This window comes from Eubalaena glacialis, chromosome 11 (genome assembly GCF_028564815.1).
Source record: "Eubalaena glacialis isolate mEubGla1 chromosome 11, mEubGla1.1.hap2.+ XY, whole genome shotgun sequence".
NCBI classification, from domain to species: Eukaryota; Metazoa; Chordata; class Mammalia; order Artiodactyla; family Balaenidae; genus Eubalaena; species Eubalaena glacialis.
The window spans coordinates 112803390-112830892 of record NC_083726.1 but is presented as its reverse complement, the minus strand read 5'-3'; the positions used below and the strand labels follow the sequence as shown (position 1 = coordinate 112830892).

At 44.0% G+C, this 27503-nt stretch overlaps 2 protein-coding genes across 2 annotated transcripts in view; one reads left to right on the top strand and one right to left on the bottom strand.

The window, feature by feature from the left end:
• Positions 1-10488, top strand: part of TIGAR (TP53 induced glycolysis regulatory phosphatase) — a 28288-nt gene extending 17800 nt beyond the window's left edge. Inside the window, exons 4-6 of the mRNA XM_061205184.1 lie at positions 4051-4128; positions 7447-7557; positions 8450-10488. Coding sequence (XP_061061167.1) covers positions 4051-4128; positions 7447-7557; positions 8450-8878 — 618 coding nt within the window. The 3' untranslated portion in view covers positions 8879-10488. The remainder of the gene's footprint in view (positions 1-4050; positions 4129-7446; positions 7558-8449) is intronic.
• Positions 10489-17846: 7358 nt separating this feature from the next.
• Positions 17847-27299, bottom strand: FGF23 (fibroblast growth factor 23). The gene is made up of 3 exons (XM_061205377.1): positions 26961-27299; positions 21182-21285; positions 17847-19822 (listed from the first exon to the last, which is right to left on the bottom strand). The coding sequence occupies exons 1-3, from the start codon at positions 27154-27156 to the stop codon at positions 19388-19390; spliced, it is 735 nt and encodes a 244-aa protein (XP_061061360.1). The 5' UTR covers positions 27157-27299; the 3' UTR covers positions 17847-19387.
• Between the last annotated feature and the right edge of the window lie 204 nt (positions 27300-27503).

Here is a 27503-nt window from a genome sequence, read left to right as displayed (position 1 = left end):
AGAGACTGTCCTTCCTCCATTGTATGTTCTTTGCTCCTTTGTTGTAAATTAATTGTCCATATATATGAGGGTTTATTTTTGGGCCATCTATTCCATTTATCTATGTGTCTGTTTTTGTGACAGTACCATACTGTTTTGATTACTGTAGCTTTATAGTATAGTTTGAAATCAGGGAGCATGATTCCTCCAGCTTTGTTCTTTCTTAAGATTGCTTTGGCTATTCGGAATCTTTTGAGATTCTGTACAAATTTTAGAATCATTTATTCTAGTTCTGTGAAATATTGCCACTGGAATTTTGATAGGGATTGCATCAAATCTAGATTGCTTTGGGTAGTATGGACATTTTAACAATATTAGTTCTTCCAGTCCATGAACACAGAATATCTTTCCATTATTTGTGTCTTCAGTTTTTTTTCATCAGTGTCATAGTGTTCAGTGTACAGGTTTCACCTCCTTGGTTAAATTTATTCCTAGGTATTTTATTCTTGTTGATGCAGTTGTAAATGGGACTATTTTCTTAATTTCTCTTTCTGATAGTTCACTAATTAGTGTGCAGAAACACCATAGATTTCTGTATATTAATTTTGTATCCTGTGACTTTACTGAATTCATTTATTAGTTCTAATAGTATTTTGATGGAGTATTTAGGATTTTCTGCATATAGTATCATGTCATCTGCAAACAGTGACATTTTTACTTCTTCCTTTCCAATTTGGATGCCTTTAATTTCTCCTTCTTTCCTAATTGCTGTGACTAGGACTTCCAAAACTATATTGAATAAAAGTGTGATGGTGGGCATCCTTGTCTTGTTCCTGATCTTAGAGGAAAAGCTTTCAGCTTTTCACCATTGAGTATGATGTTAGCTGTGGCCTTGTCATATATAGCCTTTATTATGTTGAGGTATGTTCCCTCTATACCCACTTGGTTGAGAGTTTTTTTTTTTTTAATCATAAATGGGTGTTGAATTTTGTCAAATGCTTTTTCTGCATCTATTGAAATGATCATGTGATTTTTAGCCTTCAGTTTGTTAATGTGGTGTACCATGTTAGTTGATTGCATATGTTGAACCATCCTTGCATCCCTGGAATAAACCCCACTTGATCATGGTTTATGGTCCTTTTAATGTATTGTTGGATTTGGTTTGCTAATATCTTGTTGAGGATTTTTGCATCTTATCTTCTTCAGGGATACTGGCCATAATCCTTTCTGTGATGTCCTTGTCTGGTTTTGGTATCAGGGGTAATTCTGGGTTTGTAAAATGTGTTTGGAAGATTTCCCTCCTCTTCAGTTTTTGGGAAGATTTCAAGAAGGTTAGGTATTAAATCTTTGAATGTTTTGTAGCGTTCCAGGTGGTTAGTGAAGCCATCTGGTCCTGGGCTTTTGTTTGTTGGAAGATTTTAGATTACTGATTCAGTCTCCTTACTAGTAATCAGTCTATTCATATATTTTATTTCTTAATGATTAAGTCTTAAAATCATTGAAATTTCTAGGAATTTATCCATTTCTTCTAGGTTGTTCAATCTGTTGGCATATAATTGTTTGTAGTAGTCTCTTACAATCCTTTATATTTCTGTGTTATCAGTTGGAACCGCTCCTCTTTCATCTCTGATTTTATTTATTTGGGTCCTCTCTCTTTTTTCTTGGTTAGTGTAGCTATAGGTTTGTCGATTTTGTTTCTCTTTTCAAAGAACCAGCCCTTATTTTCGTTGATATTTTTCCTATTATTTTTAGTCTCTATTTTATTTATTTCCACTCTGATCTTTATTATTTCCTTTTGTCTATTAATTTGGGGCTTTGTTCTTTTTTTTTCCTAGTTCCTTTAGGTGTAAAGTTAGATCATTTGGGGTTTTTCTTATTTCATAAGGTAGACCTGTATTGCTATGAACTTCTCTCAGAACTGCTTTTTGCTGCATCCCATAGATTTTGGTATGTCGTATTTCTGTTTTCATTTGTCTCTAGGTATTTTTTGATTTCTCCTTTGATTTCTTCGATGATCCATTGGTTGTTCAGTAGCATGTTGTTTCACCTCCACATTTTTGTGGTTTTTCCTGGTTTTTTTTTTTTTCCTTGTGCTTGATTTCTAGTTTCATACAGTTGTGGTCAGAGAAGGTGCTTGTTATGATTTCAGTATTCTTGAATTTATCGAGACTTGTTTTGTGACCTAATACGTGATCTATCCTGGAGAATGTTCCATGTGCATTTAAGAATGATAGTTTGCTGCTTTTGGATGGAGTGTTCTGTTTATATCTATTAAATCCATTATTTAAGACTGATGTTACTTACTGATTTTCCATCTGGATGACCTACCTATTTGTGTAAGTGGGGTGCTAAAGTCCCCTACTATTATTGTATTGCTCTCAGTTTCTCTCTTTAAGTCCGTTAATATTTGCTTTAAATATCTTGGTGCTCCTCTGTTGGGTGCATATACATTTATAAAATTATATCTTCTTGTTAGATTGACCCCTTTATCATGTAATGCTCTCTTTGTCTTTTATTACAATCTTTGTTTTAAAGTCTACTTTGTCTGATATGAGTGTAGCCACTCCAGCTTTCTTTTCATTCCTGTTTGCATGGAATATCTTTTCCCATCTTTTTATAGTCTATGTGTGTCCTTTGTTCTCAACTGAGTCACTTGTAGGCAGCCCATAAATGGCTTTTTTTTTTTTTTTAATCTATTCAGCCACTCTGTATCTTTGATTGGCATATTTAGTTGAGTTACCTTTAAAGTAATTATTGAGAGGTATGTACTTATTGCCATTTTGTTAATTGTTTTCTGGCTATTTCTGTAGTTCCTCTCTGCTCCTTTCTTCTCTTTCTCTCTTCCCTTGTGGTTTGGTGGTTTTCTTTAGCGTTATGTTTAGATTGGTTTTTCATTTTCTTTTCTGTATTTAGTGTAAATATTTTCTTTGTGGTTACTATGAGGTTCACATATGACATTCTATATAAGTAGTAGCCTGTTTTAAGTTGGTAGCAACTTAAATTTGAACACATTCCCAAACTAGCTTTTCACTCCTCCCTGCCATGTTTTATACTTTTTATGACACATTTTACATCTTTCTATTTTATGCATCCCTTAACTAATTATTGTAATTTTACTGCTTTTGTCTTTCAGCCTTCATCTTTGTTTTATAAGTGATTGATGTAGTACCTTTATTATATATTTACCTTTTCCAGTGAGTTTTTTGTTTTCATATGTTTTCTTATTATTAATTAGTGCCATTTCTTTTCAGCTTAAAGAAGTCCTCTTAATATTTCTTTTTTAAAAAAAATAAATTTAATTATTTATTTATTTTTGGCTGCATTGGGTCTTCGTTGCTGTGCGTGGGCTTTCTCTAGTTGAGGTGAGCAGGGGCTACTCTTCGTTGTGGTGCACGGGCGTCTCATTGCGGTGGCTTCTCTTGTTGCAGAGCACGGGCTCTAGGCGTGTGGACTCAGTAGTTGTGGCTCGCAGGCTCTAGAGCGCAGGCTCAGTAGTTGTGGTGCACAAGCTCAGTTGCTCCGGGGCATGTGGGATCTTCCTGGACCAGGGCTCGAACCCATGTCCCCTGCACTGGCAGGTGGATTCTTAACCACTGCGCCACCAGGGCATTTCCCCCCTTAATATTTCTTTCTTTCTAGGGTTGGTTTAGTGGTGATGAACTCCTTTAGCTTTGTTTCTGGGAAACTCTTGATCTCTTCTTCAATTCTGAATAACCTTGCTGGGTAGAGAAAAGATTCTTAGTTGGAATTCTCAGCACTTTGAATATGTTATGCCACTCCCTTCTGGCCTGTAAGGTTTCTACTGGAAAATGTGCTGTTAGCCTTATGGGGTTTTCCTTGTCCTTGGGAGGAGGTGAGTTCAGTGTCTTCCTATGCTACCATCCTGAACATTCCCAGAATGATATTTTTTTTGGCTGCGTTTGCAGCTTGTGGGATCTCAGTTCCCCGACCAGAGATCAAACCCGGGCCCCCTGCAGTGGAAGTGTAGAGTCCTAACCACTGGACCGCCAGGGAATTCCCCAAGAATAATTATTTTTATGAGAAAAGAGACAGTTGTCTTTTGATTTGCAGACTGTGCATGGAATTTTGGAGAAGAGCAAATTTTGCAAAGATATGACAGTAAAGTATGATTCAAGACTTCGAGAAAGGGTAAGTAACTTACATATTGTTCTTTTACCATAAATTATCAATAAACCAACTCAGTTTATCCCATGGCTAGAACTTAAATGCCTACCTGCTAGGGATGTGATATCAGCTATTACATGAAGAATCTACTGTGTGGCAGTTACTATTACTTACTCTCATAAATAGTGTCTTATTTGATCATTAAAATCATAGGAAAGAGGTATCTTAAATTATAAAAGCAAGGCATACTTGTGAGAACTTAGTACAGAAGAGTTTAAAGTTAAAGGTGAAAAGCTCTCTTCTCAGTCTCCTAATCCTACCCCATAATTATAAGCATGAATAGACTTCTTTATGCCAACTTTATATACTTTACCAGAAATGAATCTTCCTGAAACTGTGATTTAGCTAAAAGACGGCAATTTCGGATCTGAGATTTGGCCCCAAGTCTCCTCCTCGAGCAGTGTTTTTGGTGCACTCTATATAACACTGACCTGTAAGCTGCTTGCTGTCCTGCCAGCCCTGTGGTTTCCTCTGCCCCTGGAGAGAAACGTAACAGCGTGGCCAGGGCATCTTCACAGAACTGCTTTTCATAACCTGCGTGTGTCCACTGTAATAGTTCAGCATGTAGACTAGAGCTGCAGCATGAACGCTCCCTGGAAAGGCTCACTCTGTGCCCAGGAACCAGTGCGCGAACGTTATTAAAGAAAAATGTCCTGGGAGCTCCCTGGCGGTCCAGTGGTTAGGACTCCACACTTTCACCACTGAGGGCGCGGGTGCAATCCCTGGTCAGGGAACTAAGATCCCGCAAGCCGTGCTTTGTGGCCAAAAAAAATAAAATAAAGCGCGGCCAAAACAAAACGAAAAATACACCTATCCCCAAAACTAAAGCTGAATAGATTAAAAGAAGAAAATGTCCTGAGTTCAGTGGAACGCTGCACGGGGCCCGTCATCACGTGAAGGAGAAAGCGTTGTCATCGGCTGGGCCATCCCTTCTCCATCTGTGCTCTCTCCTGAGTAACTTCATCCTCTCCAGTGATTTCGGTCCATGGCCCTTCCCTGAGCTGCTCACACACACCGAGCTGCCTGTGGCTCAGCTGCCCCGCGGCCGCATCCGGCCAGTGGAATGCGCTCCCCTCTCCACGCGGCCCTGCTCCACACGGTGGCTGAAACCCTCCTGCCGGCCCTTCCCTGTCTCTCGCACTGCACGTCCTGTCCTCGTCTTGTCCGCTCTGTCCGCTCCGCCTCTGAGTAGTTCCCGACGCTTCATTCCTCCGCGCGCCCCCCGCTGCCCTCCTCCTGCCGCTCGGCCCCCTCTGTCGCCTGGGTCACTGAGACAGTGATTCTCCTGCTTTCTGACTTGCTCCCCGCTTTTCCAGTCTGATCTGCGCGCTGCAGCCAGAGCAATCTTTGCGAAATTTGGTTGCCGCACCCCTGTATAAGCGGGTTCACTGCTTCTCTTCTACCCTCAGGAGTTGTCGTAACTCTGACCCGGCTCTTGGGAGCTGCGGGGTCTGATCTGTTGCCTCCTGCCTCTTGCCGGGTGCTCAGTGCCTGGGTTTAGTGGTCACATGAGTGGTCATTGGCGCCGTGCTCACCGCATCCCACTGCTGTTCCAAGAGCCGCGGGTTTGTTCATCTTCACAAGAACCCCGGTGCCGGGAAGATGTAAAAACCTCATTTCTTAACCCCCGTTTTACAGAAGCAGAAACTGAGGCACATGGAGGTCAAGTCCAGGCCCGGAGTCCCAGAGCTCGTTCGTGGCAGAGTTCAGATTCACACTGAGGCCTCTGGGCCTGGAGTCCGTGATCCGGACCACTGGTCACACGCCTCTCAGCCTCTTCCCGGAGTCTCCCGAACACCCCGTGCTCTGTGCTCACTGAACCTCCGCATCTGTCCTCCACTCTGCCTGGAATGCTTGCTCCCAGGCCTGGCCAGCTTCCACTCGCCAGAGGCTTTGGCCCTCGGTGGTTTCCCGAGTCCAGATTAGACATCCCTGGCGTATCTGTCAGTCTCTCTCCGTCTCGGCACTTTTCCACTTGCAGTTGCTTGGAATCCCCACCACCCCGCGGTCTCAGCAAGGGTGGGAGCTGTGCAGCCGCCTGTCCTCTCCTCCTAACTGCCCCAGCAAAGCGTTTGGAGTATTCAGCAAATGAATGTTTCCATTCCTGTGAAAACAAAGCAACTGATGGCTTTTAATGGCCCTCTTTGTAATAGTTAGGTTGCTCCAGATATAATTAAGAGTGTAAGAAATTGGGCTTGAAGATTGGAAGAGCAGCTGGTAAAGTGTGCATGTATTCTTATAAAAAAGTAATATTTCACTATTGGATTTCTTATCTGATGGTGGTGTTAGAATCTTTTGGCATCATCAGTGCAAACCATAAGTGACCATTTGTCTCTTTCAATATTTTCTTATACAAGTAATCCATTGTCATTGTAGGGAGTTAAAACTAAGAACACTTTGGAAAAAAATACAATTAAAATTTCTACCACACACAAACACTGAGTATTTTGGTATGTGTGCTCCTGACTTTTTCCTTCTTGTCTGTTTTTATCTGTCTGTCTGTCTATCTGTTTGTGTATATGTTTTTCGAAATGAAATCCTACTCTATGCATTGTTTTTTAACTGGCTTGTCTCACATACTGTGTTTTTCAGTGCCCATAAATGCACATCAATATGATCACATAATTAATGTCTCTGTATTCTTAAGATATTGCTATTGCATCATGTGTTTAACCAAGCTACTACTGACCTAGTTTAGGACATCTAGGTTGTGACTAGATTTTCCACTGATGTAAATAATGTTAAAATATAAACATCTTTGTAGTTGATCCTTCACACACATCTCATACGTTTCCTAGAAATGGAATTGCTGAGTGTGTACTTTTTAAAAGGACTTTTGTATGTATTGCTACATTTCCTTCCAGAAAATCTGTGCCAATTTATACTCCCATGAATGATCTAGGAGAGAGTTTTTCCCACATCAACACTGGCTATTAGTGATCTCTGTGGTCTTGTGATTTAATAACTTACGAAAGGTGTCATTTTAGTTTTCACACTCTGGATTCCTGGTGAGGTAGATTTCCTATGTTTATTGGCCGTTTGCATTTCCTTTGTGACGTGCGTGTCCTTTGCTAAGACTCAATTTTTATGAATCTGAAAAGCTAATGAGCTTTGAAGTCACATGGATCTGGGTTTGCATTGTCTCCGAGGAGACAGGATAAAGTAAGCCAAGGAAACCTAAGCTTATCCCCGGAATGATTGTTCTGAATTTGCCGTAAACATGTACTTAGTTGTTGTATTGCAAATTCCTTTGAGGCCTTTTTGTCTGTTGGATCGTTGCAGAAATACGGGGTTGCAGAAGGCTGGCCGCTGAGTGAGCTAAGGGCCATGGCCAAAGCAGCTGGGCAGGAGTGCCCTGTGTTCACACCGCCCGGAGGAGAGACCTTGGACCAGGTACGTAGCCCTGGGGAAAGTCGCCGCGTCCATGAGCGTGCCAGTGTCAAAGTAGCTGCAATCTTGACTCGAAGATGTTTCTGAATTGTAGCTAAGCAGTTTGGAAGTTGTTTGGTTCACAAAACAACTCTGCATCATACCATTTTTTCCCCTTTTAAGCTGTCCTGTCTTTCTCGTTTATTAAGTCATTGCCGATCATGGATTTGAGGAAATGGGTTATTAGATGGGTCTGTTAAGAAAACTCCTTGAAAAGGGAGCAGTAGCCTTCGCAGTGGCAGTGGAGTCGGTGAGGCAGGCATGGTGCTGGCCAGCGGGATGGTGGGCAAAACCCAGCAACTTGCGTGGCAAGACCATCAGGCCTCTCCTGCGCCTGCCGCTCTCAGTGACATCATGGCCCTGCTTGCATTTCTCTGGAGTGTTCTGCTTTTGAGTTGTGTTATTGGTGATTCCCCCCCCCCCCATTTTTAATTTTCATAATTTTCTTGTGAAGACTTTTTATTAGTTTAGTGAGGGAAGGCTTTTTATCCTTGTTGTTCTAATTGAACGGAAGTGCCCGATGCAGTTTTCCTAGGTATTCCTAGTTTCCCGCTGTTTTATGGGCTTCTGTTTGCTTGTAGATTCCCCCAGCTAGACTCCGAGTGCTTTGAAGTCAGGAATTAGTCATTGTATCTTTACTCACCTTTGTCCCCAAAATGCTTTCATGGGTCCAGAAATAAGGTGGGCGCTTACTTACCAGTGTCTGTGGAAGCACTGATTGAATGAATAGAAACACAGCGTTTCATCTGCTTCTGTAGTCACTGACGCTGACGTGTAGAAAAACTCAGTTCTGTTTATGTCTTAATACAGTCATTAATGTCACTTTATTTCACCTTTTTTTTTTCTTTCCTTGTAGGTGAAAATGCGTGGAAAAGACTTCTTTGAATTTCTTTGTCAGCTGATCCTGAAAGAAGCAGGTCAGAATGAACAGTTTTCCCAAGAAGCCCCGAGCGACTGTCTGGAAAGTTCTTTGGCAGAGATATTTCCTTTAGGGAAAAACTGTGCCTCCAAGTTTAATTCGGACAGCGGCACTCCAGGGTTAGTGGCCAGTGTCTTAGTTGTGAGTCACGGTGCCTACATGAGAAGCCTGTTGGATTATTTCCTGACCGACCTTAAATGTTCCTTCCCAGTGACCCTGAGCAGGTCCGAACTCACATCAGTCAGTCCCAATACAGGGATGAGTGTCTTTATCATAAACTTTGAGACAGGAGAAGTGAAACCAACCACCCAGTGTGTGTGTGTGAACCTACAGGGCCACCTGACCGGGGTGACCAAAACTCACTAAATTTAAATCTGCATCGAAATTTAACAAATGTGAGCCTCTGAGGGAGTGCCTTTAGCTTTATTTCCACTCTCTGCTAATGCAGACTTGGAAACAGTTAAAAAGCTGTCCGTTATAGCAGGTTATAAAGCTCGAATGGAATCAGAGCCACATGAAACACTAATGGAAAACCATCGAGAATTGACTTCTTTTTTGTGAGTACAGTTGGAATTTTCCAGGGTAATTTTACCGCCCTGCTCAGTGACATCTCTGGATTGTAAATGGATGAAGGAACTCAGTATTGCAAATTGGGGGATCAATAATCCTGTTACTATGGGGTTTTTTGCTTTTTTAATATCCTGGTGTTTTTGGTATTTTTCTTTAATGTCTGAAAAATCTAGCCTATTTTATTGGCTCTTGGTAAGATACTGTATGTTTTCTTTTTTACTGTCTCATCCAGTTCTTGGAAGAGGGAACTATTTGTAATTTCCACTCCATATTTGTGTGAAAATATGTTATATTCAAAAAGTCCTTTAAAGGAGAAATGCTTGCCATCATAGTTTATGTAAAAGCAAACGACACTAAATGTTTAATACAGAAATCAACTGTTGGAATTGTTTACTCTGGAGGGTTTGAGATGCAGATGAATGTGGATTGTGGTTGCAGAATAGTCTCGTGAGGAAGAAGCATCATCTGATTACAGAATTTTTAAAGCAGGAATCTGAGCGGAGGAAGAGAAGAAAGCAGATCTTTCTTATCTAACCTGTAGGCTGAAGAATTTAGTTTGAAGATGGCGCTAAAGAAAGTAAACGGCTGCTTCACAGTAGCCCCAGAATAAAAGTGGGGCTTCACTGAAAAGAACCGTGGTTTTTTTGTGGAAGGTACAGATGAGGTTTCCTCTCTTTTCCACCAGATGGCACTGGAGAAAAGGGAGTTTGGTTATCTTAATTCTGTACAAAAGATGGGTCACTCTGAGGCCCTCATGTAAATGGAGAACGTGTTTTCCGTGCAATTTGCTTTTAAATTATCACGTTGATGAATGCTGTGAGTCTCAGCTCACAAGAGGGTAGGACTGAGGCTGTCAGTTAAGGCTAAAATCACGTGTAGTCATATTTCAAGTTCAGGATCATGCCATCCTTAGTGTGTCCAGCGCTGCCAGTGTTCGTGCCAGTACTGGAGCAGAGCACATGGTCGAGCGCAGAGGAGGTTCACTGCAGACGAAAAGCTGGAAAGTAACCAAAAAGGACAGATCATAAACGTCCACATCCCCGCCATCCAGAAGTAATACCGCCCCCCCCCCCTTTTTCTTAAAAAGAAATAACACATTGCGATGTAAGCCAAGTTCCTTTAAGCAGCTGTCGCTGTCCTGTTTCCTCCTGCTCTCTACAGAGGCAGCCAGCACCGCGAGTCTGTACACCCATCCACCCTTCACGTGGCCACCTAGTGTCATAAGGGAACAACGGTATTGTTCTGGTGTTTTTAAAATGTACAAAATATCAAGCTGTCTGTATTCTGTATTTTCACTTATTACATATATCTTGGGGCTCTATATTGGTATGTATAGATAGATCTGGTTACTTGTAACCACTGTATTGTACAAAATAAATGTAGTACCTTTTATTTCTTTATTCTCATATCAGTGGACGTTTCAGTATATTCACTCTTTACTTATAGAAACAATGCTTACATGGAATAGCCTTGTGCTGTGTCATAAAAAACGTGCATCTCCAGTTTGACAAGAGCCAGTGGTTCTCTAAAGCGGGCTGTACTATTTTTCAGTCTCAGTAGAAGTATTCGAAAGTTCCTGGTTTCCACATCTTTGGAAATTTTGTCTGGTGAACTTTTGTGGATCTGATGAGTGAAATATATGCCACCGTTATAAGGAGCTTTTCTGTGACTGCTGGAGTCTGGGCAGTGTTTTCACGTGCGTGTTGACAATGAGGCTCCCCCCCCTGGCGAGTCACCACCGTACATTCTTGGTCTGGTTTTCTGTTGGGCTGTGGGGCGTTTTCTTAGTGAGTTACAGGAGGCCTTGCAAATATCCTCCAGTTCACTGGTCTTTTGCATATGTTACCATACATTTTTTTCACGTGTTTTTTATTTTGAAGTCAAACGGATATACCTTGTCCTTTATGGTCTGGGGGGAGTTGAGGGTGTCTTTAAGAAGCCTTCTCTACCATGAGGTCATATCCTAATCTCCTTTTCCTTACAGTGTTACAGGATTTTTTAAAATGTTAAATCTTTAAATTATCTGGAATTTATTTTTGTATGGTATAAGGTCAGAATTCAAGTTTTTATTTTTCCGTATGGTGAAACAGTTACCCCAGCGTCGTTATTAGGAGTGTTTCTTTTCCCAGGTGGCTGGTGGTTCTCGGTCAGACCCCCACTCCCCCACATTTGCCGGAGTGTGGGGGCTCTGTTCTGGTTTAGTGCAAGCTCTGGGTTCCCACCACACTGGCACCCTCAGTTACTGTCGCTTTGCAGCTGAGTACCTTGTAGGGTGAGTACCTCTATTCTATACACATGTTAGAACCAACTGGTCAATTTCCAGAAAAATTCTGTTGCACATTTCATTGGAATCACATGCCTCTATTCATTTATTTAGTCACTTGGTAAATATATTTCGAGCATGGCACACACATGCCAGGCTATTATAAGAACTATTAGACTATTACAAGAACTGCAAATATATAGCAGTGAACAAAAAATAGACCAAGTCCCTGTCCTTGTGGAGCCGGTACTCCGTCAGGGAGGATAAATACATGACCTGTCATTGTGGTCAATGCAATGGAAGGAAATGAATTGGGCGCGGAGGGAGGCGTGCTGCTTTCTTTGGGGGACGTGCAGAAGGGCTTCCTTGGGTGGGCTTGGAAGACCCAAGGCGACTCTGCTCATCTGTGGGAGGAGAGCAACCCAGATGGAATGGGGGGCGCAGGGGCCCGAGGAGGGGTCGAGCTCTGCGTGTGGGACCCGAGCTTGTGGGGCGCTGGGCAGGCAACAGGAGACGGCGGCAGAGAGCAGAGGGGATGGGGGAGGGAAGCATGGCTGTGTGGCCTGTGCCAAGGGGTCGTCTGTTGATGGTTTAATGTCTGGTGGGACTGGGCAGTGACACAGGGAAGGTTTGTGGTCAGAAAACCTGCATTCAAGTTCTTCTAGTATTGTGGCCAAGCAAGTCTCTTAATATCCCTGAGCTGCTGTTTCCTCATGTTAAATGGAGAATAATTATAATTATGTATGTGTGTTTTGGTAACCTTTTGGTTTTGATATGTCAGACCTACAGAAAAATGGCAAGAGTGATCCAAGAAACTCCTTGTGTTAATCTCTTTACCCGGATTCACCACTTGCTTACATTTTGCCCCATTTGCTTTGTCGTTCACGCTCGTGTGTGTCTTTTCCCCCAGAAACATTTGAGAGTAAGTTGGAGACATCATGCCCTTCTTCCCCTGCAAAATTTCAATGTGTGTTAATCTTAAGATCAAAGATGTTCTTATATACAGCCACAGAATAAATATCAAAATCAGGAAGGTTGATATTGATAGAATTTATTATCTGGGCAACAGACCATATGTAAATTTTGTCAGTTATTCCATCGGTGTGCCTTCTGGCTAATTTTTCCTCACCCCCTCCACCCAGCATCCAGTCCAGGACCACGTGCTGCATTTCATTGTCATGCCTCTTCATTCTTCTTTGATCTGGAACTGTTCCTTAGCCTTTCTGTCTTTCTTGACCCAGTTGTTAAAAGAAAAATCACAGGCTACAGGCTAGTTATTAGGTTCAGGTTATGCTTCTTTGTCAGAAGCACCCGAGGAAGGATGTGTCCTTGGTGAGTCTTGTCAGGAGGTGCATGAGTGGTATCACCAAGTCCATCTGCCGTAAAATGACTGTTTATCTGGTTCCTCATTAAACTGTCACCCACACTTATAGCCTCCATTGATTATTTTCTATCTCTATTTTTGTTTATGTATTAGTTGGTATTATACAGTAAGGAAGAACTTTCCCTTCTCCCCTACTTATTTATTTATATCACTATGAACTCAGGGATTCTTATTCAATGACTTAAATTCCAGTACTATCATTATTTGATGCTCAGATTGTCCCAAATTTGTCCTGTGGGAACACTTCGCAGCTGCTTCTTGTGTTCTGTTGGGATATTCCCATCATTCTTTAAGCACTTCTTTCTTTTCTGACAAACAAGATGCTCCAGAATCATCTTATTCTTTCCCAGCCTCAGTCCTGGGAATCAGCTTTTTCTCCAAAGAGCCCTGGAGCCATTTGCTTTCAGCGGAAACGGTATTTAGAAACCAAGGTCTGGGTGTCGGATGTGCTCACTGCTAATCTAGGTCTTCCTTGTTATTATTGCATTGAATTCCATTGTGTGAATGAATATACCACAGTTTATCTGTTCTATTGGTGACATGTGGACCATTTCCAGTTTGGGAGTATTTTGAAAAAGCTGCTACAAATTCTTCTTTTTTACAAGGCTTTTTCTGGATATGTGTTTTCATTTCTCTTGGGCTGGTCGTAGAGTAGGTGTGGGTGTGTGCTTAATATACAAGAAAGTTGTCAGACCTTTACTCCAGGTCTGTGTGTATGTATACACACATAGGCTTTTATATATTTATAATATTCTAGCCTATATATTTGTTATAAAATATAACTTTATTTTCTTAATAGTGTTTTTTATGAGAAGTTGTTCATTTTCATAAGACTGATTTACCATTGTGTTTGTTTTGTGGTTATTGCTTTCTGTGTTCTGAGAAATCTTTGCCCACCCCCTAACTATAGAGATACTCTGTTTTCTTCTAGAAGTTTTATAATTTTACCTTTTTTGTTTAGGTCTTAATCTATCTGGAATTAAGTTGTTTTGTTTTTGTTTTTACTGTCTATTTTTTTCATGATACAAATTTTTATTATTTTTATTTTTTAAACATTTTTATTGGAGTATAGTTGATTTACAATGTTGTGTTAGTTGCAGGTGTACAGCAAAGTGATTCAGTTATACATATACATGTATCCACTCTTTTTTGGATTCTTTTTCCCACATAGGTCATTACAGAGTATTGAGTAGAGTTCCCTGTGCTATACAGTAGGTCATTATTAGTTATCTATTTTATATATAGTGGTGTGTATATGTCAATCCCAATCTCCCAATTTATCCCTCTGGAATTAGTTTTTGTGTATGGTGTGAGATGAGGGATTGAGGTGCATGGTTTGTCACATGGATGTTCGGTTGTTCCAACAGCATTTGTTGAAGAGACTTTCCTTTTCCCTTGACTTGCTTTGGTTCCTTTGTCAAAAATCAATTGATCACATAAGTGTGGGTCTGTTTCTGAATTCCTTATCTTGATTTTCTTTTGCTGTTACAGGACCTTTTTATCTCCATGTACATTTTAAAATAGACTTTATTTTTTAGAATAGTTTTAGGTTTACAGAAACATTGAGAATATGGTAGCAGGACTTCCATATGCCCTGTGCTCAGTTTTCTCTATTATTGATATCTTACATTAGTATGGTACCCTTGTTAACTAATGAATCAGTATTATTAACTAAGTTCCACAGTTCATTCAAATTTCCTTGGTTTTTACCTGATGTCCTCCTTCTGTTCCAGGATTCCCAACCCCGTCCCACATGGTGTTACATGGGGTTCCGTCTCCTTAGGCTCCTCTTGGCTGTGACAGGTTCTCAGACTTTCCTTGTGTTTTGGTGACCTTGGCAGTTTTGAGGAGGGCTAGTATCATGTTTTATAGGATGTGTATCTGTTGGAATTTGGTGTTCTTCTCATGATGAGAGTGGGGTTATGGTTTTCTGGGAGAAGACCACAGAAGCAAAGTACCATTTTTTATCACATCATATCAGGAGAACACACTGTCAACATGACTTATTTCATTTGATTGTTGGTGTTGATTTTGATACTGCCCTTGATCACCTGGCTGAGGCGGTGTTCGTGAGGTTTCTCCACGGCAGAGAGGCTCTTCTGTCCCCCTTTTCTGACTGTACCTTTGGGAAGGAAGTCTCTGTGCACAGTGGGGTTTATTCTCCCTTCTTAGGGACACAGTATCCACATACATTACTCGGAATTCCTCTGCCTGAGAGATTGTACGCTTCTCCCTATTTATTTATTTATTCAGTCATTTGTTTTGCTCTGAAAGATTTTGAACTTTTGAGTTAATTGAGACTTGTTTGTTGGCCTGTATGTGATCTATGTTGATGGACTTTCCATCTGTTCAGAAATTCTATCTTCTGTAGTTGTCGGGTTTGATGCCCTATAAATGTAAGTTATATGAAGTTCCTTAATAGTGTTGCTTAGATACCACTAATCCTTTCTGATTTTTTGCCTGTTTGCTTACTCAGTTACTGAGAGAGGAGGGTTCACATTTCAACTCCGATTAGTACTTGTCTGTTCCTCCCTTCAGTTTTGTCAGTTTTGCTTTATGTGTTTTGTTACTCTGTTTTTAGAGACATAAACATTTGTGATTTTTATGTCTTCCTTATGAATTGGCCCTTTTGTCATTAAAAAACGTTCCTCTTTACCTATGGCAGTATTCCTTAACTTGAAGCCTATCTTGTTTGCTATTTATATAGTAAGCCCATACTTCTTATGCTTACTGTTTTCACTGTATATATTTGTTATAGACTGGATTATGTCCCCCCAAATTCATGTGTTGAAGTCCTAGCCCCAAGTAACTCAGAATGTGTGAATGTGTTTGGGGAGAGGGCCTTTAAAAAGGCAATTAAGTTAAATGGGGCCAATAAGGAAAGTACTAATCCAGTCTGGCTTGGGTTCTAAAAAGAAGAGTAAATTTGTTCACACTGAGAGACACCAGGGATGCCTGAGTATGGAGGAAAGACCAGGTGAGGACGCAGCGAGAAGGTGGTGCCTCTAAGCCAAGGTGAGAGGCCTCGGAAGGAATGAAACCTGCTGGCATCTTGAGCTTGGACTTCTGGCCTCCAGAGCTCTGTGAAGATAAATTTCTGTTGTTTAAGCCACCCAGTCTGTGGCATTTTGTTATGGCAGCCCTAGCGAACTAATACAATATCCTTCCCTTCTTTTTTTTCAAGTCCATCTTTTATAGACAACATGTAAATGCGTGTTTTTATTTCATGCAGTCTGACCATTGCTGCCTTTAGTTGTAGTGTTTTATTTATATATGATCTAATTATTGATATGGTTGGATTTAGTCTGTCATTTTTCTATTGGTCCCCTCTGATTTTTCTTCTACTGTTCTTCCTTTTCTGCCTCCTTTTGGGATAATTGAGTATTTTTTTAGTATTCTCTTTTAATACTTTTGGTGGCTTTTGTCAACACCCCTTTGATTGTTTTTATTATTAGAGGTACTTTAGGAATCATAATATGCATATATTCTTATCACAGTCTACTTAGAATTCATGTTGTATGACTTTCACATACAGGGTTACAATCTTGCAACCGTCTCCTTCATTTACCCTTCCCATCTTGTGTGGAAATTCTGCCACACAGTACAGTGTTGTAATACTTGCTTTAAGTGGTATTTTAAAGAAACCAAGAGAAGAAAGTATATCACATATTTGTAGTTGTTTGAATTTACCCACATTTTTACTATTTCTGATGCCCTTCTTTGTTTTCTATAGTTCTTCCATATGGTGTTATTTCTTTTCAGCCTGGCAACAAGTTCTCTCAGTTTTTACTTCACCTTCATTTCCCCCTCCCCACTTTTGAAGGATGTTCTTGCAGGATATGTAATTCTGGGTATGTAGCTTTATTTTCTTTCAACCTTTTCAACGCCTTATGGCTTCCCTTGTTTATGATGAGAAATCAGCTGTGCATAGCTGTTCACATATACCTAAAGTTTCATTTTTCTGCAGCAGCTTTCAAGATTTTATCCTTGCTTTCAGAAGTTTGAGATATACTCAAATCACAGTTTGACTGTGATTTTCTTTGTTTTTCTTTTTCTTGAGGTTTGCTTAGCTTCTTTTATCAGTACATTAGTTTTTCATCAATTTGGGGAAAATTTCAGCCATTGTATCTTCAAATATTATTCCTCAACTCTTTTTGCTCCTTTGGACAGTTTGATATTGTCACGCAGATCACTGAGACTCTGGTCATTATTTTTTTAACATATTTTTTCTTTCTTCAGATAAGATTACATGTTAACTTTATTATCTTCAATGACTGTTCTTTCATCTTCAATCTACTATTAAGCTCATTTAATAAATTTATTATTTCTGATATTGTATCTTTCAATTTTTGATTTCTACTTGGTTCTTTTTATTATTTCTTTTTCTCTTTTGAGATTCCTGATCTATTTGTTCCTTATTACCATTCCTTCCTTTAAAACCCTTAAATATATTTATAATAGCTGCTTTAAAGTTCCTGCTGCTAATTCCAAGATCTGGGTCATCTAATGGTTGGTTTCTAGTGATTGAATTTTCTCTTGACTGTGGGCCATTTCCCCTTATTTCTTCCAGAGCCTGGAATGTGTCATCTTTCTTTAGAAGTTTACTGAGATTTTGATGTGGCTGTGTCTATGGGTATTTTTCAAATAAAAAAAAATTTCTCTCTTTAAAGGAAACACAAGCTAGAGTGATCAGAAATCCAGTATTGATTAAAATTTTTTCCTTGTTTTCAATAATTCTGTCTGAATTCATCAAAATTGCTGAGTTCATTTGTGTATGGAAAAAACCTGGAATATTTTAAAATTCTGATTTTTTTCAACTTTGCTCTCTCTAGATTTTCTCAGTGCTCCCCTCCCAGAATTCCTCCCAGAATTCCTTTTATTCTCATATTTCGATGTACTTTTGTGTAGTCATACAAAAAGGAAAAGCTAAGAGAAGCTGAGATAAATTTTATTTTTTTAAAAGAAGAAAGGAGAAAGGTAGGGTTACATTTTTATAAATATCCATAAATATAGAGCGATAGGCAAAAATCTTCCAAATAAATAAATAAATATTGCCACGTGCTAAGTGACATAAGACATTGTGAGGCTCTCTTAGCTCTGCCAAAGAGAAAACCCCAATGAACCAGTTTTCTGCCCAAGTCCTTTCCATTTAGGTTTCCAGTTGCTTTTATACACTATAATATCTCAAACGGAAAATGAAAACTATAAAGAAAATAGTTGCCATGCACTGCTATATAGTTATTATACATAGTCTGAGTGTTTTGAAATAGGAACTCATCCTTCAAGATCAGCCTAAAGCCATAGGTGAGAGCAGTTGGCCAATGTTTCTCTCATAAGTAAAAGAACTGATCGGTTTCTCAGGTTGGGTGTGTGATGGCAGTAGGGGGAGAAGGTGACTGGGTGGGAGCTGCTGTTCGCATCTACTCTGCTTGTTCATATTCTGCTCTTCAGGTGGCCATTTAAATAGAGGTAGGAGATGGGGCCCCTGAGGATGACTAAGTCATCAGTCTCCCCCTGCCTGGCGCTCAGCTGTTCTGTGAGGGTTGGTTTTCCTCAGGGCAGTGCTGGGGCTCCTGGGACTGAAAGCTGTCTTCATTTGGTGCCCCCAGAACGTCCAAGTGGAGTGAGACCCAGACACGCCCACCTAGGAGTGTTTTAGCTGAGCCTCTAGCCACGGCTACAGGGCGGGTTGCGGTCATGGTGGAGAGCTGGCAGTGCTGGCTTTTCCTGACTCCTACACTGTGATCCCTGGTGGTTGGACTTCTTTCCCCGGAATCCCCGATGCCACTTCACAAAAGGACACAGTTGGCACAAAAACCCAACCCAGAGCAGTCCCGTTGTCACAAGGCCCCTGCTTGCAACATTTGTCTAATTCATCCAGAATGGATCACCACCCAACCTGGAAGCAGAGGCTTAATGAAGGGCCTCTTAGGAGAGTTTGAATTTATTTCCATTTTGAAAAACAAATCCTAGCAGGGTAGATTTTCGGGAGCCAAGACCAAAACTCCTCCTCAGGCCCAATTCACTCAAGCCAAACGTAGGGCCAAGAGGCAGGGGCCACGTGGGAAGAGCAGGGTCACTCTGGCCCGGGCTTTGGCTGCACAGAGGGACAGAGCAGGGCAAGGGGCCATTCTGTAGGGAGCTTGTGTCTCTAGCTTGATCCCTGCCTCTGTTCTCCGGGCGGTCATTCTGGCTAAGTTTTGACCAGCCTACCCCCAGTCTTGTTGACGGCCCTTCTCCAGAGATGCTTAAGGAAGAACGAAGGCTTGAGGTTAGGATTTTCATGGGTTTTGCTCAGTCGAGCTGTTAATCCCTCAGGTCAAGGTTGCAAACTCAAACCCTGCCAACAGGGTCCAGGCAGATGGCACAAAGCAGGGGGCGGTGGCTTGGGCTCCCGGCTGGTCAACTCGCTAAGCCCCTGTTCTTAATGCTAGACTGATGGAGAGGAGAGGAGAGGGAAGAGGAAGGGCTGGGGGTGAGGGAACCCCTTCTCTCCCAAGGGAGCGCGTCCGGGTGGGAGGAGGAAGGCGAGGGGCTCCATCCCTCCGGCCTCCAAGGGCAATCCCCCGGGGACCTCCCGCCAAGGGAGGAAGGGGAGCCGGTTCGCCCCACCTCCAGTCCGCGCCCCAGACGGCTTGGCTTTCCGAGTTGGGCCGCCCTAAGCGAAGCTGGGGAAGGGCCGGCAGCGCTCGGCGCCCCCCGGCCCGGCGCGCGCGTCCAGCCGGTGGCCGCGGAGCACCCCGAGCGGGTCGCTGGCCGCAGGGCCGCTGTCCTCGGCGCTGGGCCGCTCTTGGGAGCAGGAGGCGGGCGCGGGCGTGGCGCGGGCGCGCGGCTTGAGCACGCTCAGCGGGTCCCCGCCGTCGTGCGCGCTGCGCGTGTGGCGCCGGGGCCGCGCGGTGGCGAAGTGCAGCAGCGGGATCTCGTTCCTGCGCGACAGGAACTGCGCGTACGGGGGCGGGTTGGTGCCCGGCAGGAAGGCCCGCTTGGCCCGGCCCAGGCTGACGAGGAAGCGGTGCTGCGGCGAGTGGTACACGTCGTAGCCGTTCTCCAGCGTCCGCTGCCGGAACCTGCAGCTCTCGGGGCTGAAGTGATGCTGCAAGCGGGGCGGGGCGACCGGGTGAGGCCGAAGCCCTCGGGGGGCTGGATGGGACCAGCTCCACCCCGGGACCCCAGTCCTCCCACCCACTCTCCTCGGGCCTTGCCTTTAACCCCGTCGTGCCCTGCTGGGCAAAAGTGATTTCCAAACTGCGGTTACGACTGGCAGGTGGGGACCGCCTTGGGGACCTTGCGGCTCCGCCTGGGGACCCGCCGCCGGCACTTGGCTGCCTGGGGCCGGGCTGGACAGAGCCGGCGCCTCTGTGTCTGCTTTCTGGACGGAGGCCTGCCCTCTCTCTGCCTTTTGTTTTTGGATCAGAGGTGGCTTCGGTCTGTCTCCTCACCTGGACAAAGGTGGGCTGGGGTTTGTAGGGCCACACATAAGTAAGGAGACTCCCCCTCGGAGGCAGAACAGAGTTTGGGAATTAGGGACGTGAATTTCATCACCAGGTGACCTACGTGAGCCCTCGCTCTGCCACTAACTGGTGCTGGGTTTTGCTGAGTGCCTGCTAGGACCGTTACGTAGGATGTCCTTTAATCCTCAAAAGTCCACGAAGTAAGTATTTTACAGATGAGGACTCTGTATATGCCTATTATGCGGTCAGCAGGTATTTATGTACTTATTTATCTATATTTGTTCAGCGGATATTTATCTACTCCGGGCCAGATACTATGGTAGGTGCTGGGACACAGCAATAAGTAAAACAGAAAGTAATTGCTCTCTTGGAATTTCTGGTGGGAGGAGCTTCTGAGATCCACAGCCCTGCTTGTGTCCAATGCCCCCGTGTTTTGGAATATGCTGCGCCCTGTAGTTTGGGAAAGCCCTTGCTCACCAATCCAAAAGACCAGCCATCACAGCCGGGGCTGAGGGAGTTCGTTACAGATCTTGATTTGGGGGAGCCCCACAGGGCACATGGTCCATCCCACTTTTTCCAGGTGAGGAAACTGAAGTTGAGAGAAATAGGGGACTTGCCCAAGGTCAAGGATGTCTAGTAACAAAATGATGAGACCCTAGTGGCTTCTCACCCTTTCTTTCTAATGGACTTTCCAACATGAACGTATGTGACTTGAGGACCTGGGCTGCAGACAAAGTGCTGTGCTAGTTAAAAAATGGGGACCAAAGGGCAGGTCGGACTAGAGACTGAGAGCCCAGATGCTCCAAAGCCAGATGGCCTGGGTTCAGACCTCAGCTGTATAAACCTGAGCATTTGATACTTAGATGGAAAAAAGTACTCAGAGAAAACATCACCAAGGTAATCTGCAAGTGGTGGAATCTTTAAGCTATAAAATTCTACATTTTGCCAGAGCAATGAGATAGTTATTTGCAAATAATGATCCAGCACAAAAAGAAACTCACAGATCCAAAAATGTTGCCTCTGAGGTCCATGCAGAGATATCTCCTGCTCATCACCCCTGTTATCACCACGAAGCCCGCATCCTCAGATCTGATCATCAGGGCACCTATGGAGAAAATCGTTCAGGTCAAAACCTGGCTTCACATCCAGCCCCTACCTCCAAGGATCCTCCCTTGATTGATCTTAAGGGTGGTGATGATTTCACAGAAGCCTCCTCTTGTCCTTGTTCAGCCTCTTTCTTCTGACCTCCCCTCCCCCGCACCCTCCCCCCCGCCCCCCACCTTGCCTCCTGCTTCTCCTCCTGCCTGCAAGGAGCACCCTGAACTCCCAGCTTTCTTCCACCTGAACCGACATGTTTCTCTCTCTACTTGGACTCTCTTTATTTTCCCCTTTGCCTGGCTCATACTTCTTAATGTTTGTGGTGGTGGTCACGTCCTCCCAAGCCTTCTGCTTTTGTGAGTTTTAAATCTATGCCCAGATGTCTTTCAAGCATCCAGCTTGATTCTCCACCCAGGTAGCCGTGCAGGGCTCAGTGATACAGCAGTCAGCACCCTTTATGTGTCAAGAATGTATTCGGATGGATCTTCTCCTCCCCGCTCTGCTTATCGAGGTCACTCATGCTTCAAGGCCAGGCTCAGATGTCACTATTGTATGGAGACTTTCCTAATCTCTCTAATCAGAATGACCTGTTCTTTCTTCTCAGCCGCTCCGACTCGCCTCTATCAGAGCGTGTATCTCCTCACCTGCTTTAATAAGTTCACCTGTCTAGTGCCGCCCTAGAGTGAGCCACTTAGAAGCAGATGGTTTATCTTTCCATGTCAAGCAGATCCTGGGATGCAGGGAATTACTTCTTGCTTCTTCATCGCTATTCTTGGTCCTTTTCTCACTTGGTGGTGCCCCCCAGGTGCAGCCCTTCTCAAAAACTAGCCCTGGACAAAGGCCTGAAACCCATTCACGCTACCTACACCCTGAGTAACTGACAACAGCTTTAAGTGTGGCCGCCCCTCGCTGCCCCCATGGGGATGTGCAATTCTAACAAGTACCAGTGAAGAGTTAAATAAATAAAGTTTCTGTTTTGTAGCAAGGGTACAATGAGACCATAAAAGGTGTGATATGAGTACTAATTCAGCAAGACTTCCTCCCCAGATGCTGTTTAATTACCTGACATTTTCTACTAGAATCATCTCTTTAGGTCTCGGGGCCTCTTCCCTTTGCCGACCACAGAATTTCCCCACACATCTCATTTGGCCTCACAGTTCCCAGGGAGGTAGCCCAGGCAGGAGGTCGAGTCTTCTAGAAATGTAGCCCGGAGAGGGTGGAAACGCCAGGCATCTGTGCCCAGTAAGTGATGGCGCCTCATGGGGTGACTTATAGCCCAGATCTACCCCATGTAGGCTCAGTACAAAGCCCTCCAAAGAGAGTGGCAGGCAATACTAGACACGAGCTGAGCACAGAGAAGTCAGAATGATGTGGGGCAGAGGCCATGAGGCTGGGAGCAAGCCCAGGCAGAGGGCCAAAGAGGAGAGGTCATTGGTTTCCAAGTTTGGCTAAGGATTAGGCTTGAGGGAAGCTTCTGGAAGTGGGGTGGGGAATGGGAGGTGTGGAGGATATTAAATGCTCCATAACGGGGTCTGCCTATGAGTCTCAGATCTATGGTTAAGGTTGAGAGAAGGCCTGAGAGAGACATAAGGAACGTGTAAGAAATTGTTTCTAGCCTGATGAATTTTCAGTCTACTTGGGGGAAAAAAAAATTACGCTTCGTAACTGTTTTTGAGATGTTGCACTCTGAGTATTTGGCACATTTTAAACTCTCAAAACAGCTGCTAGGGGACTTCCCTGGTGGTCCAGTGGTTAGGACTCTGCGCTTCCACTGCAGGGGGTGAAGGTTCAATCCCTGGTCGGGGAACTAAGATCGCACATGCCATGGGTCGCGGCCAAAAATAAATAAATAAGAAAAGAATCCCCCCCCAAAACCCCACAAAACCAGCTATGTTGTTAATGTCACCAGTATTAATATTGGAAGTAGCAGCCTCCCAATTTAAATCATGAGGAAACCAAGGCAAGATTCAAACTCAGGAAACTCAGGTCAGTGACCCTAACATCTTCTGCCCACAACCCTGGAGCTCGTCTCCAGCTGACATCACGACAAGCCTCAGAAGAAAAAATCAAGGGCAGAAATCCAGGCCACGGCCATGAGGCCTCCAGGTCACGGTACCCCCGAGGCGGTCAGGGGAGAGGTGCTGAGCCAGGAGCCTGGAACTGGGGCGCTAGGTTTCTGGTCCCTGTTATGCCCTGTACTAACTCTGTAGCCTTGGGCAAGTCATCGCTCTCGTCTCAGTGTCCTCAGCTGGGAAGAGAGAAGAATCACAGCTGTCCTGCCTGCTTCCCAGGGTTGCAACTAGGATCAAATGGGATGATGCTGTAAAAAAGTGCCTTGAAAACGTTTGGCAGATGGAAGGCCTTGTGGAGGATGGCTGGCCTGCCCCTGACGCTAAGCCCACACTCTGACAGTTGCCAGCCGATGCCTGGGTCCCTGTGGGCAGTGTGCGTGGTCTCCAGGGCCAGTGAGGACAGAAGACAGCCTGCAGGGGGACCGGGAGCTGCTGCCGTGAGGACGCACAGGCTTGAATCAAACCCACAGGAGCCGATGCAAAAGTCCAGCAAATGGAAGAGCCGACTGCCCTGCCTGGGCAGGTGACTGAGGCAGGTCTGCACCGACCCAAGGGCAGCATTTGGCAGAAAGAAGGCACAAACCGCTGGCTGCTGGGACCACACCTGTTGGAGCCCAGCAGGTGTAAAGGACATTTCCTTTCGTGATGCCGTGTCTGTGCACGTGATACAGAAGAAGCATGGGACCCGGGTCCAGGTCTCCCCTAGGTCATTTACCGCCTATGTGACCACAAGCCAGTTATCTGAGTTCTTGAACCTCTGTTTTCTCATATGGAGTAGAATCATTTACTTCATTTGGTCGTCTTCGGGGTGTAAGGAGATAATATTTTTATCTGCTCTAAACCCACTTTCTAAATGCCGGTGATTGTTACTATTACCACTTTGCCTCAATCTCTGCTATAAGAGTAGAAAATTATCTGCCCTATTCTAGTCTCATGGTCAATAAATGATAAATACGATGATGGATGTAAAGGACTTTGAGCTCCCCAAAAGAAAGATAACATTTTGAAGGGTTAAAGAGCCCAAGGATAGTTCAGCTTCAAGTAAAGAAAGTGACATTGGGGAAGGCAGAGGAAGTAAAAAGACCAGGAGCCAGGGAGTAATATTAACCAAGGGTAATAAGCATCTCTTTGCTGCTGTTGCCACAAAGTGGGGCTCATGGAGAGTGGGAGGGTAGCCTTGTTCGTAGTAGGAAGGAGACAGACATTGGGGACACACTCCCTGACACCAGCTGCAAGTCACCAGGATATAGAATCTTGTAGGCCGATGACTTCACAACGATCAACAAACCAAAGATGGGTTGAGCACTCAACTATTAATCAAGGATTTAGTAAAGCACAATAATCAAGTGAACCGCATGTCACTGGAAATCTGTAATTAATTAGGAGGGGAAAAAACACTCCACACCTTTCCATCAATGTAAAACCGTTGCTCTGCGTTCATTGGGGAGGTCATTACAAATCCTTCTCCAGCCTGTTACTTAGTTGTCCTACATAGCTACAGGCATCAGTGTTTCTTCTTTCCTTTTTGGGTAACTTTTTATCTTAGTGTGTATATCTGTCTGTCTATCTATATATCTATAATGCTCATGATAACTGATCTGAATAGTATAAGTGTTATATAAACTAGCAAAAGTGTCTCTCTCCCGCCCCTGACTGAGTCCCTTCCCAGGTTTCTTAACTGCCAGAGACACAAGGCTTAGTAGGTTCTTTATACGACAAAACAAAATCACATTTCTGTAAAAAAAAAAAAAAATCTGAAATCAGTTCAATTCACTTTGCTCCCTCTCAGTCATTTTAATTCATTCCAGCTAGCGCTCTGTGCCTTCTCGGGGCCTGAGGTCGGTGGATATAAGAGGGAAAATTCTATGATTCATGCTGCAAACTCAGTGGGCTGAACCCTACCCGCTCCGGGCACCACTCACAGCCCTCCCCCTCCCCCCACCAGGCCATGTCTTTGGGGGCTTCCTTTCATCAAAAGGATTCTGTGATTATAGAGAAATTTTATAAGCATTCTCTAATTATCTGCAGCCCTTGCCATGTAGGGGAATCAAAATAATTTACCATAATCTACTGTCCTGCATTTTAAATCATCTCTCATCTTGAAGTGAGGGCGGCCTTCCACGAGAGGGCAAAACTGTGTTTCCTCAAAGCTGATCATGAGCTGGGAGACACGAAGGGTTGAAAACATGGAGGTGCGTGAAGGGCTGGTCTTCTTTTGAAGCCACAGAGCTTTTCATGATGTCAGACACGTTGTAGGTTCTGCTAAATATCCATTGAATAAAACGAGCGATACTTTGGATGCATCAACTGTATCCAGATTTATTTCAGATTTTTTGCCATGGGACTCAAACTTGGCTTCCCAGCTGTTGACTCCTGAATCCTACTGTGTTCCCCTGAGTTCTGGAACCTGTTTGGTATTTGGGGAGAACTTCCTCCTTTCTTTCACCTCCTGTCACCATCCACTGAGCACTTGAAGAGGTCCGAACTCTTGGCTTTGCACATGCATCTCTCTCACTACCAGGTTTAAGGTCCTTTGACTCTTAGCAGAATGAATGTCTTGCATATAGCAAGGCCACAGCAAAATTACAGAATAATTTAGTGCAACAATAAAGGGCAAGTCATTATTCCTATAAGAAATTGTCTTTAATTAAACAGAGACTGTGCTTACTCTTTCCTTCCTCTGATTGGATCTATTTTGAATCAGTGGGCATTTTTCTGTATCCTTAATTTTTACAGGTTCTCCTAAAATAGAAGACCTTGTCTTTCTCAATATCCGTCCTCCTCCCACCCCATTATTCCTTCTGGGGACATCGGAAGCACAGCTAATTGATTGACTATTGGGGACTGTGGTCCAACTTGCCACAAACCTAATCTTTAAAAACATTCTGGTTGTCTCATGTTTTCAGTGAGTTCCCAACCAGATTGATTTGCTAATAAGTGGACCTTTCAGCTCCACAGAGAAGACTCCCCAGCTCATAGCATCTTGGGTTCCACTGAAGCCCCTAGTAAGCTTGTTGGATGATGATTGTTGGATGGATGGATGGATGCACTGGGTCAGACTCATCAAGACAGGATTCCTGGACAGTCTAGTCTTTAATACATTTTCCCTGAGAACTTTTACAAGGCCAGCATACTAGAAGCTCTGAGTTGGAAAGAGCCTCTGGGTTTACCTATTCCAAGCCCTGGTCTGGTACAGAAATCTTCACAACCTCTACCGTTAACCCAGTCCAAAGTTCATGAGCCAAAACTCAGTGTCTACTGACCGATCTGACTTCTTTTCTTCCCAGCCTTCTTGCCTGTCTTTTGTACGTTTTTTGACTCTTTGGACAGGGCACAGAGAAAGCGGCTGCTGTTGTGGGAAGATGGATTTTAGTTAAGACGGAAATTATTCTTGGTGGGAGAAACCAATACACACTAATTGGGGAGGTGGCAGAATCTCCTCCCAAGGTTTAAACACGCGTGCACACACACACATACACTCACGGATCCTGGGCGAGAAGCTAGGAGGCTGGATTAGCCCTCTGGTCCAGCCAAGGCCTCCCCAAGTCCCTGCAGGTGGAGGCACAGAGCAATCCCCCTTCTTCCCAGCCTGGACGGAACCCCAACTTACTGTAGATGGTCTGCTGGGGTGAGCCATCCACGTGGCCGTCCCTGTGGATCTGCAGGTGGTAGCTGTTCCTGGCCGTGGCCGTGTACAGGTGGGTCAGGCCGCCCCAGCTGGAGCCCAGCAGCGGGGAGGTGTTGGGATAGGCGTGGACCGCACAGCCCAGGGTGCAGACCCAGAGGCCCAGGCAGGCCCCCAGCATCGCGGCTCTCTGAATGGCTGGTGTGGAGTCTGAAACCCGACCCTGGCTCTGCGCCTGGCCTCCCTGGCCTGTTTCTCCTCTTCCTTGCTGGTTTCTGGCCTGAGGCTCCTAGGCTGCATTCCCTCCTTTTTTTCCCTCAGACTTTTAAAGGGTAGCAGTGTGACATCAAACAGGAAAAACTCCACCGTCCACATCCTCTGTGTTGTAATCAGCCCATTTGAAGAGAATACAGGGATCTCTGAGGCTCACGGAAGGCACGTCGGTTCCAGACACACACACACACACACACACACACACACACACACACCCCTCAATTTCAAGCCAACGCTCCCAAAAGTGAATGATGT

Bases quoted from the DNA above. Each gene is read 5' to 3' on its own strand.
- FGF23 (XM_061205377.1), bottom strand. From the start codon at position 27,156: ATGCTGGGGGCCTGCCTGGGCCTCTGGGTCTGCACCCTGGGCTGTGCG. The intron at 21,286-26,960 runs GTAAGTTGGGGT...TTTTCTCCATAG, and splicing joins ACCCCAGCAGACCATCTACA to GTGCCCTGATGATCAGATCT. The intron at 19,823-21,181 runs GTGAGTTTCTTT...CCCCGCTTGCAG, and splicing joins GAGGCAACATTTTTGGATCT to CATCACTTCAGCCCCGAGAG.